This window comes from Lepidochelys kempii, chromosome 15 (assembly GCF_965140285.1).
Source record: "Lepidochelys kempii isolate rLepKem1 chromosome 15, rLepKem1.hap1, whole genome shotgun sequence".
In the NCBI taxonomy this organism is placed as follows: domain Eukaryota; kingdom Metazoa; phylum Chordata; order Testudines; family Cheloniidae; genus Lepidochelys; species Lepidochelys kempii.
Window position 1 is genome coordinate 6,814,105 of NC_136394.1, and position 22,721 is coordinate 6,836,825.

Here is a 22,721-nt window from a genome sequence, read left to right on the forward strand (position 1 = left end):
AGACTTTGGTAACTTCAGCCGAAACGCCATGTTGCCTGCTTCAACCTGCAATTATTGTGCAGCTACAGGGAACCTGACAGGCTGGGGACCTGGGCTGAACCCCTACATCTTCACACACAGATTGGAGTATTCGCACACACTCCAACTGGAGGCATCCTCTGCGGAAAATCTGGAGCATGGTTTGCAATTGCTTTGATAATCCAGTGATACCCAAAATGGAACAGAGAGTGCATTGGATGTGCATGCCGCTCAGAGAAGTGCAAAAGGGGCTAAGCCACAGGGAGTGACGCGACCACCTTTTCCTTTGTTGGTCGAGGAGAGCAGGCAAGGTTACAGAGGAGAATGACCATCGGCACAAAACCACAGGAATACAGAGTTTACACACACCCTTGCAAGGATCCAGCAGCTGGCTGGAGCTCAGATGTGGAAAGGATTGAGTATGCCGCAACAACCTGGCAAGATGTGAGTTCTTCTTTCATCTCCACCAAAGGGCTGGGAAACAACGTTCACCATGCTGGTTTCTTCTTTGAATTCAGCCTCGAGATGTAGGTAGGGTCTTGTGACAGAATCTTTGTACAAGGTATGTCTTGTAAGGTTTCATTTGAAAACTCATAATTTGCTGCTCAGTATTGTCCTGATCAAATATGTGTGGCAACACTACGTGAAGTTATAAGATTCCCCAGTATGATGCTAAGAGTGCGTGTTCAAGCTCCGCATAGCACCAAACTGGTCCAAAAGGCCTGTCTTGAACAAAAGAGTGCACGTTTGCCTTAATTTGCATTTAAGCAGTAAACAGAGTCATCAAGCAGGAAGGCAAAACAAAGGAAGCTCAGACAGGGGGAAAAAAAAACCAGCAGGGAACATCCTTCCACTAAGACTCTGTCTCCTAGTTCCCAGATGGAAATGTTTTTCAAAAGGGGGATGGAAACTATAAAAAGAAGAGGCAAACACACCAAGCCACCCCTCTTTCTCTCCCTGCCCACCTCATTCTCTGCATCTAAGACGACAAAAGGAAATGGCCCTGGGACTCTGGGAGAGGAGTCCTGACCTGTAAATTTGGTCAGTAATCTGCTGGAGCCTGCAGTGAGACAGTTTGCTTTGGAAATGAGATAGTTTTTTAAGTAGATACTAAAAAGCCTTTTATCTTTATTTTTCTTGTAACCATTTCTGACTTTTATGCCTCATGACTTGTACTCACTTAAAATCTTTGTGTGTAGTTAATAAACTTCTTTTGCTGTTTTATCTAATCCCGTGGTTTTAAGTTGAACTGTCTGGGTAACTCTCTTTAAGATAATAAGCTGGTATATGATTGTCTTAAAGGAAAAACAGACTTAAAATATTTGCACTGTCCAGGAGAGGACTGGGTAGTCCAGGGCATACATTTCTGGGAGAAGATCCGGGACTAGGGTTGTGCTGGTATAACCAAGGCTGGTAAGAGGCAGGGTATAACTGGCAAAGCTGCAATTACACATAGACACTCAGGGGGTGGCTTGCATGCTGGAAGGCTGTTTGTAAGCGGCCCAGGTGGGAGCTACTACAGCAAGGCAGGGATGACACAGTCCTCCACTGGTGTGGATTTTGCCCCGGTAGGTCAAAGGCCTTTATTCAATTAGCCAAACAGATGCTGGGTTATCAGGTTCTCCCTTCTGTAAAGGTACAGCTGGAATAGAGCCCAGAGCAGCCAAAACCCACAATGTATTCACCAGCCAGGGCAAATCCAGTAGAGACAGGAAGAAATCACCTGGACCTAGGTACCAGAGTGATGCAAAGGGACACAAACACACACAGAGATCATCAAGCTTTCCTGAGTAGGCAGCAATACAAGGTGTCACAGAGTCACCGGGTGAAGCTCTGGAACTACTCCATATGAAGCCAGTCAGGACTCTGGGGGAGCCTCCTCTCTCTGAGCAGACTGTCGCCAGGGCAAGAAGCTTACACAGCTTTGACCCTTCCTGGGTCTGACCTCGGAGCATTCAGCATCCCCTTCCTCACTGTGTGTTTCCCGCAGCGAGTCCGCCTGGGCAGGGCTCCTGGGGAAACCAAAGGGCCATGCACCCCAACTCTGCAGTGACGCTCAGCCAGCCAGTGAAACAGGTTTATAAGCTGACAGGAACACAGTGTAGAACAGAACTAGTTAGCACAGAAATCAATGACTTTCAGCCAAGTCCAACTTGGGGAGTCCTGTGCCCTGGACTCCCCCTCTTCCCGTCCCCCCCAAGCAGACTGCTCCGTTTCCAGCCACCCGACCTCTGACATGCCCATTGCCCCCCCTCCTTGTCTTTGTCCTGCTTCCCGGGCAAAAGGTGTCACCTGGTCGCATCCCCCTCCCTGGTCTCAGGTTATGAAGGGCACTGGCATAGCCTATGTGCAGACAGCTGGACAGCCTCACCTGCCCCGAGGGCCTCAGCAAAAATCACACACCCAGTTCCCACCACCAAAATATTGGTGCAATACACAGGGAAACTGAGGTACCCACAGGATTAGTATAGGACAGTAAGACTCGCTTGCAACATAACAAGATGAATAAAACCCCACTTCGTCACACAAGGATGCAATGTGTGAAACAACACCACAGCAGGCCTGGATGCTGGTTTAACATCTGCAAGCAGATTGGAGGCTATACCCTGTGGTTTCATTTCTGTCTGGGGTATGGGATGGATCAGAGAAACGCCACAGACCCCGGCCAAGATTTTCCAAAAGTGGCTAGTGATTTTGGATGCCCAATGTATGTTGATTTTCAGGAAGTGCTGAGCACCTGCCCTCTAAAATTCCTAATCCTTTAAGATGTCCCAAAAATAGGGGCACTCAAAATCACTGTTGAACATTTCGCCTGATATGTTTATTACTGTCTGTATTACACTGGTATTGTTGTTGTCCCTTAGTAGGTACTGCTGCCACTGAGGCCTTTGGCAATGGACAGCTATGCGTTAAAGTTACGCTAAACCATATTACTTTATCTAACCCAGTAAAAAGGCTACATTCTAATACAGCCCTGTCCCTGTTCTCTCCGCCCTCCCTGTGGTCTTTGGTCTATAGTTCTCTTCTTCCCAACACACAACTGAGCTGGATTCTTAGCTGGTGTAAATCAGCAGAATTCAATGGACCTATGGCAACTGACACCAATGGAGCATCTCATAGACATTTAAATTTAAATATATATTTATTTGTTTTGTGATCCATGACGGGGGCTACTGGTTACTACCATAAAACAAAGAATAAATAATACTAATAATTCCCAGCCAAAATAAACACATTAAGATGGAGGTCATGTTGAGAATGCATGTAAGGCTAAAAATCGATATTGGGTGAATTAACTATAAGGAAAGTGAAGAGTTTGTATTATTCCATCATTAGGTTCATCTGAGACCAAAAGAGGTCTTACGATGGGTGCTACATTTCTTAAAGGACCCATTTACAATTTCATTTCAATTCAAACTAATTAATGGATATACTTGTATGTTGTCAGAAAATCCCTTTTGAGTAAGTGCTGTAATTTCAGGGACAGGCTTCATGGTGTTCTTTGTACATAACAAAGAAGTTGAATCCTTGCTCGAAGAGTAAAAATCAACTCAAATTGTACCATGGAGCTGTGATTAGCTCATATATATTCTCATAATATTCTCTCACACACACACACACAAAACTGTGTAGCTGTGATCAGCACCTCCATAACAATGCACACATACATATATTATATATGTACATACATGTAAAAGCTTCCCCCACCAACATTAAAGAGATTTATTTGAAACTAAATTGTCTGAAAAATTGGCCAATGCCAACTGCTGAATGAGATAAGTATCATTAAGGGAAAAGAAAGTCTTCATTACTTTCAAAGAGGAAAAGCCTGTACACCAATGGGGAATAACATGTTTTAAAACATATCAAAGGGTTAAATTAATTTTCATTAAAATTTAAATGCGGGAAGGCTCCCTTCCCCCCGTCCCCTGCGCCTTTGAATGTTTGACTGGCAACCATTTCATATTTCAATCTCGGCAGAACAAATTGAATTAGATGTTGAAACCAAACTCTGCTCTGTTCTCTAAAGCCTACATGCTCTGCTTGCGCTAATCCTTTTCGTTGCTGCTACAGAGCACAGAGACGCTCAGTAAGAAATCTGCCCTGCCATAAAAGACAATAAGAAAAGAAGGGGGGGAAGGAAACCCAACAAACCCACAACCCCATCAAGCCTTGCTTAAGTTGTCTTCCACGTGTGCTTTAAAAAGACTGGAGTCAGAATCCCCATTCTGACCCCTCACCAGTTGTCATCAGGGTAGAATGGATATCAAGTATTTGTCGTCTTTCCACTCCTCTACTCGCTCCCTCATCATTTTCTACATACCTTTTAAAAATAGTTTAAAATGAACCAGAATTTCGACTTATCTTTTACATGATTTCCACCCACCCACACCCAGCCTTCTGGTTCTCAATTCCAAATATGCAAATTCCATCCACACAAGCCAACTGGAAACTTCCCCATCAAAAGATGCATCTCTACCCAGCCTGTCTTCTCAATTTCATGCCATGAAATCATCATAATCTCAATGACCTCACAGCTACTGGAGATCAATAATAGGCCTTACTGTTTGGTTTTCCCTCCCCAAAGCATAGTTGATAAAGGTACCACAGACTGAGCACAAGACAGGAATGCCACAATGATATCTTTGTAGCTCTTAGGAGTCCTGTCATGGTCCAGATCCCATTGTGCCAGGAGCCTGTACAAATCCAGAGCAAGAAAACGGTGCCCCTGCCTCAAAGAGCTTCCGATCAGTCTAACCCCATCCCTTTTACTGACAAGCTGACACACCACTTTAACCTTTCTGTGCCTCAGTTTACCAACCTGCAACATGAGGACAATGTCCATCCTGCCTCTTAAGAGGGTTGGGAGAATCCATGTTTGCACAGTGCAAAACACCATAAGGGCTGAAGTGCCATTTAGTGGTCTAGTCTTTCTCCACTGCAGAGATGAACCTAAATCTTGGGCTTGGGTGTCAAGCAAACGTGAGTTTGCCTGTTACCAAATGGTGAAGTAACAAAACTACCAATGCAGTTAAGAGATTCATAAATTCCAAGGCCAGAAGGGACCACTGTGATCATCTAGTCTGACTTCCTTTGTAACACCGGCCAGAGAACTGCCCCATAATAATTCCTAGAGTAGAGCTTTTAGAAGAACATCCCATCTTGATTGTAAAAATTGCCAGTGATAGAGAATCCACCACGACCCTTGGTAAAATTACTCCAGTGGTTAATTACCCTCATCGTTAAAAGTTGACCCCTTATTTCCAGTCTGAATTTGTCAAGCTTCCATTTCCAACCCCTGGATCATATTTGACTTTTCGCTGCTATTTGAAGAGCCCATTATTAAATACTTGTTCCCCATGTAGGTACTTCAAGGTCCAGTTCAGCATGACTGGAACAGCAGGGAGCTGCAGACAACATTAAAGGGATGATGGTAGAACCTTTGTTCCCTGTGCCCACAAAGGACTGGAACGGCAGAATGCTATGGATCAGGCCAGAGGTACATGGGGAGAGCTCTGTGTCTATTGTTGTCAGGCTCTATTCCCAGCTGTAACCAATGCTCACCATCCTTTCCCCTCACGCTGCTCCCTCCCCACCCCCACGTCTCTCCTCTTGCTCCCTTCTCAAGAGGGAGGTGTTAACAACAGATGCATCTGGAGGCATCCTTATATTAGAGCCATTCCAAAAGGACAAATGGTATCTCAAGGCCCTGTACTTATTCCAGACGCACGGCATGGAGCAGACAGTTATTTAACCCAGCTTGGATTATTCCTGTGGTCATGTAGCCACCTTTCCTTTCATCAGCAGAGCCCTGATGCTGTGTGTGCTTCCGTCACAAACGGGAGCCTGGGAAGGCAGATATATTAGAAAGGTTATTGGTCAGCTGTAGGCCCAGATGTGTTTTGAGTCACTATTCAGGAGGCCACCGGTGTTGTGGGTTTAACAAAAGTCCAATAATAAGTAAGGTTATGAGCATCCCACTGCTAGGCGTATTGGTAAACGTCTCGCAACAATAGACAGCTATCACAGAGAAAAACAGCCTCTTGCACACTAATATACATCGCACACAAAACACATGCCACTGAGAGCTGGCTGACTATCTGCGCACACAAGGGCCTAGTTCTGAGGACACAGCTAAGACTGAAAGAGGGTATGTGTGTGTGTGGGGGGGGGGGGGGACGGGACGATGACCCTTTCCTTAGACATACTAAAACTAGACAAGGAAAAGCAACTGAAAACTAGGGAGCATCCCAGGATTGGCAAGGAGAGTAGATGCCCTAATTGGCCTTCGTCATCCCGTGACCCCTGGGTAACCTCAAGAAGTTTATGAGCAGATGCCTTTCCTGACCTGTTCTACACACACAGTAAACAGGGCAGGTAACATTTTCAAAAGCACACAGATGACTTAGGAGCCTAATTTTCAACTTAAGTTAATGGAACTTCAGCCATTTTGAAAATTGTACCCAGTCCGAGCTCACTTCTTTGTTGGGTTTTGCTTTACCATCAGAGAAAACAACTCAGGGTCATGGCTTTGCCTCTTTTGATTCTGGAAGTCACTCTGGGAATCAGGGGAATTGGAAGACAGACACTCTTGGTTCCACTGCAGGAGGAAGAAATTCGGAATAACTCAGGCCTCTTTCGGAGCCAAAGTTCAGACAATGTGTGTTGCTCTTGGTGGCGAACAAGTCTGTCTCAGGGGGTCTCCACTGTTGGAAGTCAATTTGTGATGGATCTGTGCAATGACAATGTGCAATATGTGTTGGTCACTAACTGCCTGCTCACAAGTCTGATTCCTGGGAGGTGATGGGCCACTGGTGTTACCCTGTTCTGATGGCACCTGTTCCACAAATAGATGGCTTTGAGGCAGAGGGATGAGGAGTGGGCACCCCCTTGCTTGTTTATCTAGCACATGGTCATCAGGCTGTTTGCGAAGATCACCACGACGGAGTTCTGGAGAAGAGGCAGAAACGGCACACGGGCCACTCTGATGGCTGGGTTCTGGGACGTACACATGCAGCCCCCTGTTGCTTGGGAACCAAGCGACTCAGAGCTACAGGTGATGCAAGTGAGCTCTCCATCCTGTCCCTGACACATCTGTGATCAAGATCCTTGCTGGGGAGAGGACTGAGAAGGGGAACCCTTTTCAAGCGTTTGAGGGTGTCAGGCAGCTCCAAGTGACATGATACACTACTATCGCCTTCTCGTCTATCAGGTGTTTCACCGGAGAATAGACTGCCCTGAACCAGTGCTGGAGGGCATGTAGGTAAAGCCTGGCAAGTGGCATCATGTACATGCTGAGGTGGCTGCCGGACTCAGCTGCATCGATGGCCCCAGTGCCGGGTGATCAGCGTCGATGTCATCAGTGCTGATTTTGATGGGGTTTTCTTCCTGCCCTTCTCACTGCTAGACCCCAGGATGCGGTGTCTGCTCAGAGAAGAACTTGCTGAGCGTCACCCCATGGGTTCCTCGGAGGCGGATATCTCCTCCGGGGTGAGGTGACATGCATCAACTGCTTGAGCAGGTGAAGTCTGAGCCATGTGTCCCTGGGCACACGAATCCTTTACAAGAATGATTTGCACACCAAGCACCTACCAAGGATCTGACCCTCCCCCAGACAGACAGGGGCATCAGCTGTGCCCATCGACGAGAGGGATGAGTCCATTGTAGGTCGGGTAGGGCCCAAACCCTGAAGGCTTGGAGTCCATCATGGCAGTTAGCATGAAGCACCCTGCCCTGCTGTGCACGAGTAGCTGTCTCCTGATCTTTTTAGTTTTGGAACGTCCCGTTTCAAAGAATTAACAACAGAGGAAAGTGATGAAAGACTCTTCACAAAACTAATGAGTTTGAAGCTCACGAAAGAGCAGTGGGTCGGACAGTCGCCAGGATCCATGTCGCTGTCGAGGGCAGTCAGAGAACAGAGGGACCATGAGCTCTCAGCTCTTCAAGCCCTCACATGGGAGCATGAGGTGGCATAGGGCACGTGTGCAGCCCTGATGGACGCTGCTCCTCCACAACATCCGATCAAGTGCCTGAGGGGCCAGTGCACCTACAGTGGGAGCCCTGCTGACACATCATTAAGGAAGAAATGAAAGTTATTGCATTAAATACACACACAAATTTCTGATTGGTGCAACAATTTAAAACGCTGCCTCGCGCATGTCTGCACACGTAGGTGGTGAAAATGCAGCCACGTCTAGCCACCTGTCCTGAAGAGGAGTTTACGAGAAATCCACCCAATTAAAAAAATATCCAAAAATACATTTACTCCTGGAAACTCAGTAACCAAAAAAACAACTCTGTGTATAGAATATTAAGTTAAACCCGAAGATGTGCAGGGGAAGGCTGGAATTCACCCTAAGGGTGAAATGTGCCAGCTGAAGCTGTCCCCCACACCACAAGCAAATGCACTAAAAAATCTGTATCAGCCACTCTCCTGCAGCCACTCTCCTTGCACGAGAGCCACTGGTTGCGGGCACTAGCGCTGGGTGAGCAGGATTCGCTGCGGGGGCTCAGGAATGAGGTGGAAAGGGAGCTATAACCTGCGATCACAGGCACAGAAGGGTGCAGCAGGCCTGGCTTCTTATTTATTCGCCTGCAACAGTTTCCACAGAAGCTGTTCCATCCTCCCTAGAGCCTTCGAGACTGTGTCCCCTCCTGGCGCCCCACGCCATGGAACTGTAAGGAGAAGACATGAGCTGCACAGCACAAGAGGGAGCAGTGCCAATTACCACTCAAGGCAGCATGAACAAGACACTCTAAGTAGCTTACCAGTCAAAGGAAGAAGGCAGTGCAAAATCTTGAATCCTATTACATGCCACTTTGGGGCTAGGTGGCTTTTGTTTTGTGTCACAGCATTTCACTTCCATCATATTTTGCCAGCAAATTTAGCCCTGTTGAGAAGCATCAGACTGACAAGACCACAGAGCAGGCCTATCTGGGCATGGTACCCACACACTGGCCCACCAACATAGACAGCGTGCTCAGACCTCTGGGTCAGAGGAGCTCACTATGTCCCACTCCATCTCTGGCCTCTCCACTGAGATGGCTAGAGGTCCCAATTGGATTTCACTGCAACAGTTCTGTGGCTACCTGCCCCACTGGAAATGGGACTAAGATCTCAGTCTCATTTCATACCTGCCGGCTAACGGCGATGCCTTTGCTCACTGCAAACCCGAGACTCTGGAGTGGACTGGCTGCATGCGGCAAGGCCTGAGCTAGCCAATCCCCTCCAATACGACAGCTGTCTCCATCAGTTTGTAGCAGGTGACTATAGAATGTCACAGCGGTGTCTGAACAGCACAGCTGTCATCCAGCCCCATGGTAGCATCTCCGTGACCTTGAGGTGCCTGGTCCCTACAGATGGAGCGAGGCAGCACAAGTCAGCAGTGGTGGCAGGAGAAAGGAGATTGCCAAGCTACCCATTTTGCGGCAACAGCTGCTGGCTGCTCTCTAGACAGGCTCTTTGGCAGCCCATCTGTTTCCTCGAATGGAGCAGGGGCAGGTGAGGAACAATTCGGTATTCTCCAGCTCCACTGCCTTTCCTCTCAAAGCCCCATGAAAGTGTATAAAGCGAGCAGGCTGCTGACTGATTTCACCCCAAAGCCCAAACGTGGCACCAGTACTGGACCCAGTTCTGATCCGCCACCCCAGTATTGTGACAAAAAAACTGGTGAGGGGGTGACAGATTGCACACAGGGACATTGCAAACCGGTTGAGAACTGCTTCCAGCTAATGGAATAACCAGCCTTTGAGGCAGTGCCACCTGGTAAGTGGGAGTTGGGACTGCTAGGGTCTTCTCTGAGCTCTGCAACTGACCTGCGGTGAGACCTCAGTCATGACACTTAATACCTGCTGTGGGACTTAATGTTTCTAAAGTGCTTTGGGAAGTTTGGATGAGAGGGGCTAGATAACCAGGGAAGAGCAGGGGCTGTTTCCACACTGAAAGGAAACCTGCCCTTTGCTTCTGTAAGAGCCGCGACCCGCTGCAGCAAAAAGGCACATGCACCTCACAAAAGACCAGGCAAGCGGTGGGCTGCGACCTCTGAGTCTCTGCTAAGCTGCTTATTTTACGATTACCCTGCATCCTCCCCTGCCTCCACCCCCATTTGTCTTTTTGGACCAGCTGTTGCATCCAGTCCGACACAAGGACTGTAACTCTGAGGCAGGGTCTGTCTTCTTTGTACAGCACCTAGCGCAATGGGACCCTGATCCTTGACTGGAGCTCCTAGGCGCTACCATAATTGAAACAATAATAAAACAACTGAAAGTTGAGAGGACTTGCCCCCGCCCCTGCATGGAACACATACCCTCAGACACCAAACAGCAGCTGATGAGTCTGCTAGTCGCCCGCATCGTCATCCCTGTCCTCCTCCAGCTGCTCGAGGATTTCGTCCAAAGCCACAGTACGCTGCTTCTTCTTCGGGGAATCTGTGCAGGCCCAGATGGCAGAGGAGCGGGCGGGGTGAGAGAACACAGACAATTAAAAGACATGCATCTGTACCTCACTGCAGCCAGCTTCTGAGGAGCTTTCCCAACCCCTGCCCATGCTGAGCGGTGCACGGGGCTGGCAACAACCGCATTCAAACGCTTCAGAGCCCGGTGCTGTCACAGCTGGGATTAGAAGCCAGGCATTCCTGGCTCCCAGGCCTGAGCTCTGATCACGTCTCTCCACCCCAGACAAGCCGAAAGGGCCTCCTCACCTTTAGAGAAGCAGAAGGCCAAGTGAGCCTGCATCCCGGTATCTGCGCCACAGGGCCTGGGGCAGGTTGTGGGGAGGAAGAGGATGGGCTGTGGAAGCTTCCACAATGCTCTGACTCTTGTGGGCTTCTCTTTGTAACAGTGGGGAGGGCAGGACAGGAGAGGGCTCCTGGGGAGTCTCTCTCCTTCCACTTGCTGTTCTGCAGGATGAGTATGTGTGATGGGGGGGATGGGACGGGATTGCAGATCATCCCCCTTTCTCACCTCTGACCAGGGAGGACACTTGCACCCTATGGGGGGCAGCCAGATGTCACGTGTGTGTGCAGCGCCTATCAGAGGGGCTAATCACAGGAAGCAAAGGGGTGAAGAGCAGGAGAGAGAGGCAGCACACCTGGTCTCAGCGAGATGAGAGCACATGGATGGGGATACTGACTATGAGGTTGGGGGGGGGGGCGGGGGGGGGAGGAGAGCAAGGCAACTGGCAGCTTCCCCACCAGGATCATGTCCCCTGGACGGTGTGCACAGGAGGGAAGCTGGCTGCCCCAATCCCCCCTGCAGCAACCCCGGGCTGCATACGCCATCCTCGTTAGCTTCCTCTCCCCCACTCTAGCTCTCCTGAGCAGCTCGTCTTTAAAGCCCTCAACTATCATTTGCTTCTTCGTAATAATCAGGCTCTGGCAGTGCACAATGGCCTCTGGAAATTGAATTTGCAGGGAGGTAATGGGAGCTGTGGCAGCGGCGGCAGCCGAAAACAGAAGGGCAGGTGCGGCAAAGCATGAACTAAATGCCTGTCACTCTCTTGGCTGATGTTAACAACGCTGGGGCTGTGCCATGCAGACTCAGCCTGATGTAGACCCGCTCCCCAATAAGGGGCACTCCCTGGGGCCGGGTGTTCCGGGGGGTGGCGAGCGACAGCTATGACTCACTGCCTCCAAAGCTGGCGGGAGATTTAACCCCTCTCCTGCTGCAGCTCCTGCGGTGACAGGGCTTTGTTTGGAGGCAAACCCGCACATTGCTTTAAAGAAATATGCAGTGGGATTCCTTGCAGTGCCCACTCCTTTGATGTACCCTGATCTATTGAATCCATTTATACAGGAGCACATCTCATGGTCATCTAAGCCCCCGTGAGGCATTCAAGTCAGGACTGAAGGTCCCACTGCTATTTGTCAGGGAGGAGGTGGATGATCCACCCAGGACAGGGCTACATGCTACATCTGGGGTACGATCCCGCGTCTCCATGGGCCAGTAATGTCCACTCTGGATTGATTGATAGGGGTTATAGTGGACGAGAAGTGGATATGAGTCAACAGTGTGCTCTTGTAGCCAAGAAGGCCAATGGCATTTTGGGATGTATAAGTAGGGGCATTGCCAGCAGATCGAGGGACGTGATCTTCCCCTCTATTCGACATTGGTGAGGCTTCATCTGGAGTACTGTGTCCAGTTTTGGGCCCCACACTACAAGAAGGATGTGGAAAAATTGGAGAGAGTCCAGCGGAGGGCAACAAAAATGATTAGGGGACTGGAACACATGACTTTCGAGGAGAGGCTGAGGGAACTGGGATTGTTTAGTCTGCAGAAGAGAAGAATGAGGGGGGATTTGATAGCTGCTTTCAACTACCTGAAAGGTGGTTCCAAAGAGGATGGATCTAGACTATTCTCAGTGGTAGCGGATGACAGGACAAGGAGTAATGGTCTCAAGTTGCAGTGGGGGAGATTTAGGTTGGATATTAGGAAGAACTTTTTCACTAGGAGGGTGGTGAAACACTGGAATGCGTTACCTAGGGAAGTGGTGGAATCTCCTTCCTTAGAAGTTTTTAAGGTCAGGCTTGACAAAGCCCTGGCTGGGATGATTTAGTTGGGGATTGGTCCTGCTTTGAGCAGTGGGTTGGACTAGATGACCTCCTGAGGTCCCTTCCAACCCTGATAGTCTATGATTCTATGATCACGAACATTACACGTGGTTCAAGCTGTACTGGTTAGAAGCGATTTGACATGTAAATCACATGGGGCCTTTCTGTCCCCATGTTGGATTACAGCACCAGCACGTGATGTGAGCCCTCATGTACACCTTTGACGGTGGCTTTCTGAGAAGGTGCGACATTAGGGATAACCTGCCTGGGTGAACACTTGCCAAGAGTGAACCCAGAGGAGAGCAAGCGTGGCCAGAGTGAATTCATTTCAAGCTCCAGGCGAGCATCCATGGAAAAATTATCACCCAGCTTAGTGACACCAGTCAAGGGAGACCTTTAGCTCTGCTTGCTGAGGATGGCGTCTCTAGGAAAGACAGACAAGCTACCCCCACATTCTCCTCCCATGAGGAAGCACACCTCCACATGGAGAACAGCTGTTTAAATCCTGCTCTCAGACATCAAAAGCCTCACTGGGTTTCTCAAACAAACAAACATACCGTAGGACTGAAGAAAGGTGTAAAATAAATAAATGGAACAAGCTGTGCATTTTCTTTTAGTATTACAGCTGCTGCCGAAGATAAACAACAAGGAAATGTCACAAAGCATCAATACAGAAGAAATTAACCTGACAAAAGCGCACTCCCCCTCTTTCCCCCTTAAACAATTTTGCATTTCTGGAGTTCCCATCTAATGATTTTATTTTTCAATTAATTCCTTGACAGAATGCCAGAATTGGTCTCCCTTGACTTCTAGACTTTAGGAATGCTGTGGGAGACAGGCGAGGGGCAAGGGAGATTGGGGGGGTGGGGGGGAGAGAATATTGTCCTGCCATGGCTTCCGCTCAGTGTCAGACCCCCAGAGACAGGAGGAAGGCTAGAATGATCTATTCAGAGAGCAACCCTCCCATTGTTAAAGTGAGACATAAGGCTGCAGGTGTCTCTTGCTTAAACATGACAAGGAAAATTGGGACAAACTGAAACAGTTGAAAGTCTGGAACCTCACAGCCACCAGTAACCTTAACTCTGCCCTAGGATCCTTACCCGATCGCCATCTACAGCCCCTGTAATGTTACCCAATACCCCAGTCATCTTTGACTCAACCCAGATCACCTTTCTCCTAACTTTCAGGGACGTCAGAATTAGCCCAGCCTCCTTCCTGGATGTTTCCCCAATCTCCCTCCCCTGCACACACAAAACCCTCTCACTCAAGTGTGGTGGTGGTTTCAACCTAGGCTAGCTGGGGCAGCAGGGCTTTCACTGGGGCTGTAACCCACCTGTTTTTCAATGAGGACACAGGCTAAGCCACTCAAGTGCTGAAAGTCCTCTAATGCCTTCCCTCAATTCACCCTGCTCAGAAGGACAGACAAGTTCTCTTACAATTCACTGGGGGGAAAAAGCCATACAGCGGCTCAGCTCACTGAAGTGCGAAGCACCCTGGGATGTGCCCCCAGAAGTCCTAGTGACACACATGCAGCACCAGTGAGGACACTAACTCGACGTCACACTTCACTCTGTTATTGAGAAACAGGGATAACATACTCCCCATATACGTGCACCAAGTCCAAGTGGTACTTTGCGCTACACACTGCACGAAGTGGGAACAGGTACGGTTACTGTCCGACCATAATCATCGTTAACTCACATGTGATAGTGTGCACACAGGGCTGGGTTCAGATTTCAGGGGTGACTCAGGAGTAGCTTTGCTGATGGCAGTGGAGTTATACCAGTGTAAAGGAGATCAGAAGCAAGTGGCATCTGTCTAGGGGAACCAAGAACTGGAGACAGACGCCATCAATCAGAAGGCTGCTGATGGAACCTTAACTATAAACATTAACTCCAAATTTTCAAAATTTAGAGAAGCCCTAATCATCCTTGTGTTGCTTTTTGGTGTCTAAATGGGTTATACCTTATATGACGGTTACATTCATAGCTGTAAAGGGTTAGCAATTGATAGGCAGCTGTTTTAATAAACAGTAAATTGTCAAAAATTAAACATGTCATTAGGTTGCTTATAACCACGGCTCGTCAATTACACCTTCCACCGATACACTTATCTAATACTTACCAGCCTTATCTGCATATCACTATCACTTATTAACCCTTTATAAGCTACTTATTACAGACAAAAAATGTGTTCAAAGAACGTTGCAAAGTCAAACGCTCAAAAAATAGGAGCTGTCGGAATTAAGGTTCCACGGGTCAACCCTAATGTGGCCTTGGGCATGTTATAATAGCATAGGGAGCCTGAGGGTCTCATCTTGCTCTCCCTCAAAAGATCAATATCAACGCGTATCCCTCGAAAACGACAGCCCAGATTGGGGGTTATTGCTTAGCTTGAATAGTTCCGCAGGAGCACAGGATGTTGACAGAGGGCACCGCATCAGGCAGCGTTCAAGTATTTGCCTAGGCACTTCACAGTCACCCCGGGTCACTCCTCAGCTTCCAATGCTCTGCAGTGTGCCTGTACGCTCACCAAACCTGGGACCCGACGCCCCACGCGGGAGAAGGTAGTTCCACCACTTCATGGTAATACCACGCCAGTTGCTTGCCTACCTAGGCTTGTGCGAGAGGTGCGTACTTCTCACTGTAATGGTGGCGGTATAAAAGAGGGAGACAGGCAGTCCTCAGCCTTCCATTTGTCTGAGGAATTTACATGACCTTCAGCCCTATGGCATCTGAGCACCTCACAGTCTTTACACACACCCCTGTGCGGTAGGGCAGGGCTAATGTCCCCATTGTACAGAGGGGAAACTGAGGTACAGACACACTATAACCTGCTCAAGGTTACACAAGAAGTGTGTGGGGGAGCAAGGAATTGAATCTGGGTCTCCCAAGTCCCACTGGACCTTCCACCCTTCTACACTGTCATCCTAACCTGCTAAGGTGCCTATAAACAGCGGCTGAAACACCCCGGGTCTCAGTGGCAAGCCTGTGGGCTTTGTAAAATCTGTCCTTCAAAATCCAAAGTTACTGCCAATGCTTTGCATCCTTTCTGCTGCCTAGACTTGCATGGCTTCTGACAGTTTGAATTTTAATTCTGAATAATTAAAATCACAGCTGAAAGCAGAAACTCACTGAAACGCCACTCTGCACGAATGCCCAGCATAGAAACTGTCCGATCCTTTGCTGTTTTGCAGACAGAACTGGGATTTGGCCAACATCACATGGGAAGCTGGTGGCAGAGTCAGGAATAGAACCCAAGAGTCCTGACTCCCCTGTGGTAGAGACTGCTGCTATGGCTCCCCAGAAACGAGTACGTCCCAAGATGCACATAGCTGTAGCAGGGAGATTTCAGCAGCTGGGCATAGTCAGCTGAAGGGTCTTGAGAGGGGCTGCACAGAGCACTGTGAATGGGACCCTATCTGGGAGAAAGCTTCTCCACCTCCTGGCAGGGGGACTGGCCAGCTAAGGGGATGAGGGATGGAAATGCAGAGCCTTCCACCTCTAGGTCGTCAGCTGCAATCTAGCTCAGATCACTGTGAATGAGCATTACCATTGCCCGACGGCGATGTGGTGGCCTCTGACAAATCAGTTGCCACAGCCCATGCCCTAGTAGGCGAGTGTGTATGTCATCATGTCCCCTGCAACTGGTCACAGCAGGCGACGTCTGGAGACATGACCAGGAACAAAAGGGCCACAGGGAGTCAGCGGCCGTCAAACCATCGGCAAGCTCTACTGTACTGTGCAGGGTGGAGACATCACACCTTGATGGGGCTGCAGGTGGGGAGGTGGGTGTGGGAAGCTTTCTTTCCCAGGCCATACTGCTCTGGGGGTGGAGGAGTTCAATCTGCAGCGCTGCCAAGACAGCACCTTGGATCAGCATCAAATGAAAATAACAATATAAAATACAAGCTGCCAGTGAGGATATGCCTCCCCCTCCCCGCCACTTGCCAATGCAGAAGAGATCTGGGTTCGAGGCCTGGCTCTGCCACAGACTTCCTGAGTGACTGTGGGCGAGTGTCAACCTGTCAGTGCCCAGAATTGTCAGTCTTGCCTATTTAGAATGTAAGGTCTACAGGGCAGGGACTGCTTCTTCCTCTGTGTTTGTACAGCACCAAGCACAATGGGGCTCTGATCTCAGTGCGGTTGCATACATTAGAGGTGGGCGCTCACTCTCCACATAAGCAGGCCCTTGCTCTCCAGACTAGGAACTCCCAGAGACGACACAGGCAGGCAGCTGCTGGGAATGCACATAACCGTTTGCGCACCTTCTAAAAAAGGGAAGCAAATTGGTTTGACTTTGGTGCATGCATTGTGGTTCTGCTGCTCCAAGCTGGTTAAGGTTTGCCTGCTAACTATGCTATTTGCTTTCTTTAGACAATAGCAAAAGCCAATGAGGGCGGGGGCTAACGGGGAATTACCATGGGATTATCACATGGCAGGGTTGTGGCTGTCACACTAATCCGGCAGGGTTTTACTCTCTGGCTACGGCATGTGTTTGCATTAGTTACAGATGCTCTGAAAAACAAAACAAAAACAGAGGCACAAAGCAGAGGGGAAGGGAGATACATACTGGTGAAAGGAACGCGTCTCAAATGAAAACAAACACGGGCTCTGAGGAGCTCTTCAAACACGATTACAGGTGGGGTCTCTACAATGCACCTAGCAAAAGTGGCCACCAAAAAGCCTCTAAAAAACTTTCCAAAGGACTCAAGGATAGCAACACTGGGTTTGATAGTGATAGGAAGTATTACTGGGCCAGATCCTTAGCTGGTGTAAATTGGTGCAGCTCCATCAATGCAGACTGTAAATAGTGGGCCAGATCCTCAGCATCAGTGGAGCTACACTGATTTACACCATCTCAGAATCTGACCCATTATTTACAAACGCAGTGCATGCACCAAAGTCAAACCAATTTGCTTCCCACAGCCTTCTGCAGAGCATCTGGCTGGTCATGTCTGTTCACCACACAGCCTCCTGGAGAATGAGAGGAACTGGTTATAAAATGTTGCTGCCTTGTTTTTTCTGTGCCTCTTTAGCACTGAAACATGAAACAAGTCCCTTGTCATGCCACCCCCCTGCCCCACATGCTTTCCATTTGGAAGCACCCCTATACACACCCACACTTGCCGCCCCCATCTTGCCCATGAAAAGTCACTTTCCCCCTCCTAAGCCTAGTGCGAAATTCCCCCTCTGTCAGTTTAATTCTTTGATCGATGGGGAAGAGAAGGAAAAACGGCCCTGCTCAGCTGGCCTCCCAAGTTACCCCTGGCAGGAGATCGCCGGCCCCGCTGGTGACGGCTGAGTGAAATGTTTGCGGAGCACAGAGAACACAAGTCAATAGTAATTTAACTGGATTGGGAGCAAGTACCTTCCCTGCACGGATTGCAGCTCCCGGGAGAGAGGGAGTGTGTGCAGGATATTACTGGCTCGCTCGGAAATAGTTCCAAAACACCACTTGCCAGAGTGAGGGAGGCAGAGGGAGGCTTGCAGGCTGACACCGGCGCTACTGCTGTCTGGAATTGCAAGGGCTAGAGAAAGCAAGAGGGGGTTGTGTCTGTTCATAGAGGTGTGCCCCTCTCTGAGGCATCACCTCCCCTGGGAACTGACTGGACAGACCAGACTCCAGGTTGGAAAGCATCCACAACCTCCATTTTCCAAAGGCCACAGGAGGATTGGAGTGGTGACAGCGGGGTGCATCCCAAAACGAGCAGGGCTCAGCCCCCAGTTTAATCGTGCACTGGTTTGTGTGCAAAGCAGCCTCAATTGTAAAAGTAACTCCCCCACACTGGAAAAGTATTCTAGGAAAATTCTTCCCATCACCCAACTCCTTCCCTGCAGGAATCCAGAGCCCTACGTAAGTTCTCGGAGCAGGGTCCGATGGAGCCTCGAGTGGCTGAATGCAGATCAGCTGCCATACAGGCTCATAGGAAAGGCCATAAGAGAGAACCCCAGTGGGCCGCCCAGCCCAGAATGTGTCTGACAGTGGACAGCACGAGATGCCTTAGAGGAAAATGGAAGGAACCCCATTAATAACCTACCTACAGGGGAAAGCTTCTTCCCGACACCCCCCCAGTTAGGGCTTGTCTATACAGTGACACTCAGGAGAGCTAATCCAAATGAATTTTTCAAGGGGATTAATTAAGCCACATTAAATCCCTGTGTGGATGCACTTAGTCAGAATTAAAGTGGCCTTAATTCAGTCTAGTTTAATTCACTTCAGAAATGAATTAAGTGTTCACGCAGGGGTTTAATGTGGTTTAACTAATCCACTTTACATACATCTTTAGAACATTCGAATTAACTCTCCTATCTCTCCATAGATAAGCCCTTAGTGTTTGCTTTATAGCCCTGCAATCTAACCCAAACCCAATGGGGACTCAAGTACAAGTTCCTGGGTGGGATAGCTCAGTGGTTTCAGCATTGGCCTGTTAAACCCAGGGTTGTGAGTTCAATCCTTGAGGGGGCCATTTAGGGATCTGGGGCAAAAATTGGGGATTGGTCCTGGTTTGAGCAGGGGGTTGGACTAGATGACCTCCTGAGGTTCCTTCCAACCCGGATAGTCTATGATTCCTCTTGGGCCGTGGCTGGGTCAGCTCAACTCCTGCCCTGTGATCAGGCCGGTGGCAGCTGCGTGTCCCACTCCTGCAAGCTGACACCTCCCTGCACCGTGCGCTCTGTGGAGCGAACGTGCTGAGGAATTGCAGCATCTCTCACTGCATGGTGCACACAGCGCAGCAGGGGGCGGTGGACAGCAGGAGCAGGGCACGCAGCTGCCGGCGCCAGCTCCATGGGTAGGAGGCATCAGTGTCACTGAATCGGGTTCCGGGGGAAGGGTTGGGAAAGGTGAGCTTGGGTTTGGTTCCAGCTTAAAAATCAGACCTGAGCAGAGCTCTAGCTCGTTTTATGTCCTTAAGCAGAAGAGTTTCTATCCGTTACATTTGTTTTTTCTTCCCAATGTTACAGTGGATGTTCTCTTTGAACATAAAAGCATCTAATATTTTCTGGAATTCTGCTAAGCTCCTGCCTCAATATCATCTCATAGCACTGAGTTCCACGGACTAACGGTGTGGTGTATAAAAAAAGTATTTAAAATCTTGGGTTGTGTAATGCATAATGTATACAAACCGAGAGCACTAAAAAGAGGCTATACTAATATATGATAAGAGGGCAAACAAACTCCTTGGATGCATATGCAGGGGAATATCAATTAGGAGTAGGGAGGTGTTACTGCCACTCTAGATGGCCGTAGGGAGACCATTCTGGAATACTGCGTCCAGTTCTGGTACCCACATTTCAAAAAGGAAGTTGGAAAAAACATGGAAAGGTTTCAAAAGAAGCTACAAGATGATCCGAGGTCTGAAAAACAAGCGAGAGTCTGAAGACACTATTTAGTTTGCTGAAGAGAAGGCTAAGGGGTGACTTGATGACATTTGCAAAAACCTACATGGGGAAGAGATTTCTGACAGCTGATGGCTCTTTAGTCGAGCAAAAAACAAAAACCAAGATCCAATGATTGGAAGATGAACCTAGACGAATGCAGATTAGAAATAAGTTGCATACTTTTAACAGTGAGAGAAATTAATTCTCTAGCTGGGCCAAATTCTCTAGCAATGGTGGATCCTCCATCGCTTGCAGTCTAGAAGTCAAAACTGTATATCTTTCTAAAAGGTACCTACAGAAGTCATAGGCTAGATGCAGGAATCAGTTGGTGAGATTCTCTGGCCTGTGCTATTTGGTAGGTCAGACTAGATGAGGATTATGATCCCTTCTTTCCTTAAAATCTATTACTCTATACTTTGATGTATAGAAATGCTAAAAAGGGCACCCATCCATATGGTCTAAGACAGTAGTTCTCAACCTTTTTGATACCAGAGACCGGCTTGCTGCGTCCTAAACTGTGTCAGGGAGATCACAGGTCTAGAGACTGCTCGTGGAGAACCACTGTCTAAGAGAATCACTATGAAGAGGATGGAGTTTATTGTTGGTGCAAGTCAAACATTTAGTGAAAGTGTGGCCGCAGTAGTCTTGGAGCGTGCACCGTGTCATCCAATGTTAAAAAAAAATGGATAAGTTGTTACAAACCCATCTCCCTCCTTGTTGGCACTGTGAAGCCTGTCCTACACGTGGACACATGAGGCCACATAATGTTGGCAACACCTGTACAACCCTGTTGTGGCCACAAAGAAGAAGAAACTGAAAAAGGGCTTTTTTAATAACAACCCCCCTCCCCCAAGTGTTTCAAAATACTTTTTAAGTTTTACTATCAATTAGCATGAAACATGGAATGACACGACTACAAAAGGGGTACATTCTGAAACCTACGAGGGATATGGAATATTCATCACATTTGTCCTGCCCAGACATTTGCCTTATTCTAGTATGTGCAGAAACTTCCATGACACTTTAATTGTTTGCTCACATTTCCGTGCAAGTTTTACTAATAACTAGGAAGAAAGCCAGGTGTACTGTAGTCCAGGCTTATGTTCTGCAGCTCTGCCAGCATAACACCACCAGTGCAGCGTGATATAAACGGGCACCACCTCATTATACAAGTCCTGAGCCTGACGTGACCAGAGTCTACAGATTTATTCAGTGAATACAAATCACTTGCATTTCTGGGGCACTTTTGATTCTAAAGGACCCCAAAGCGCTTTGTAAACTATACAGGCATCACTTCACTGCCCACAGAACAGCAGCCCCTCTGGTGTGGCAGGACGCAGCTGTTGAACAATGCACAGTAACACCGCACAGTTTAGGGCAGGAAGCAAAGAATGCTCCATCAGCCCAAGGAAGGGACTGCTGTGCCGTCAGTACGCTGAGGACACCGAGCTCCGATTGTCCTTCTCAGCTGGGATAGTAGAGCAGAAGTGGGGACCGGCATGAAAAGTCGTTCACTCCTGGCAATACAGAAGTGGGAGCTTTTTGGTGGAAGGGAGCACTTGGAAGAACTGGTAACAATAGTGACCTCACCCTTAATGTAGGATGTCTGCTCTCCATGTCTCAGGGTCCTGCTGGGCTCATCTCTGCTCCTGGGCACTCAGAGCCTGGGTGGGCAGAAATGCCTTTTCCTCCTCCTCCTCCCTTTCCTCTTGGATGCTGCCCTGGTCATGGTACATGCCTTGGTGCCCTCAAGGCTAGGTTACTGCCACAGAAGGACTCTGAAAGCCACCTGGAAACCACAGCCAGTTAGGCAGATAGCAGCCCTCCTCATAAGCAGTGCTCATGTTGGTCCACCCAGGGCTGCACGTGCTAGACGAGTAGTTTTCAAACTGTGGGTCGTGACCCAGAACTGGGTTGCGGAATGTCAGGCACTGGGTGGCGGCGGCTCCGATCAGCACTGCTGACCAGGCTGTTAAAAGTCCTGTCGGCGGTGCTGCCCAGCTAAGGCAGGCTAGTTCCTACCTGTTCTGACACTGCGCTGCGCCCCGGAAGTGACCAGCAGCAGGTCCAGCTCCTAGGCAGGGGGGCCACAGGGCTCCACACGCTGTTTCTGCCCTGAGCACCGGCTCCACACACCCATTGGCTGGGAACCAGCCAATGGGAGCTGGAGGGGTGGTGCCTTTGGGTGAGAGCCGCGTGGAGACGCTTGCGCACCTCCACCTAGGAGCTGGACCTGCTGCTGGCTGCTTCCGGGGCGCAACGTGGTCTGCAGTGTCAGGACAGGCAGGAAGCCTGCCTTAGCACCCGCGCTGCAACGCTGTCCGGGAGCCGCCCGAGGTAAGCTCGCACCCCAATCCCCTGCCCCAGCCTTGAGAGCCCCCAAACCCGGAGCCCCTTCCTGCATCCCATACCCCTCATCCCCAGCTCCACCCCAGAGCCTGCACCCTCAGCCCAGAACCCTGACTCCCTCCTGCACCCCCAACCCCCTCCCACACCCTGAATGCCTCATTCCCGGCCCCACCCCACAGCCCTCACCCTGCACCCCAACCCTGAGACCCTCCCACACACCAAACCCCTCATCCCCAGCTCCGTTGGGTCATGGGCATCAACAATTTTCTTCAACTGGGTCGCCAGAAAATAAGTTTGAAAACCACTGTGCTAGACTGTCTGCCAGTCTAACTCTGGGTCCGTTTCAAGAACACAGCCTCCATTCTTTAAATCCCCAAACTTGGATTTGAATCTGGCTCTCCTTAAGATCATCTCTCACCTGCAC

The 22,721-nt window shown here is 49.1% G+C and overlaps 1 protein-coding gene across 6 annotated transcripts in view; it reads right to left on the reverse strand.

Moving 5' to 3' along the window:
* Positions 1-22,721, reverse strand: part of RBM19 (RNA binding motif protein 19) — a 143,951-nt gene that overhangs the window by 24,504 nt on the left and 96,726 nt on the right. For 3 of the 6 annotated variants that reach the window (XR_012155096.2, XM_073313160.2, XM_073313159.2), the window contains exon 24: positions 10,326-10,446. The exons of 1 other annotated variant lie outside the window; for it this stretch is intronic. Coding sequence is in view for 4 of the 5 variants with exons in the window: in XM_073313160.2 (XP_073169261.1) it covers positions 10,358-10,446 (89 nt within the window). In the remaining variant the exon portion in view is untranslated. Of the gene's footprint in view, positions 1-1,990; positions 8,080-10,325; positions 21,738-22,721 lie in introns of those variants that run through there. 2 more of the 6 variants (XM_073313161.2, XM_073313162.2) reach the window with 2 other exon arrangements.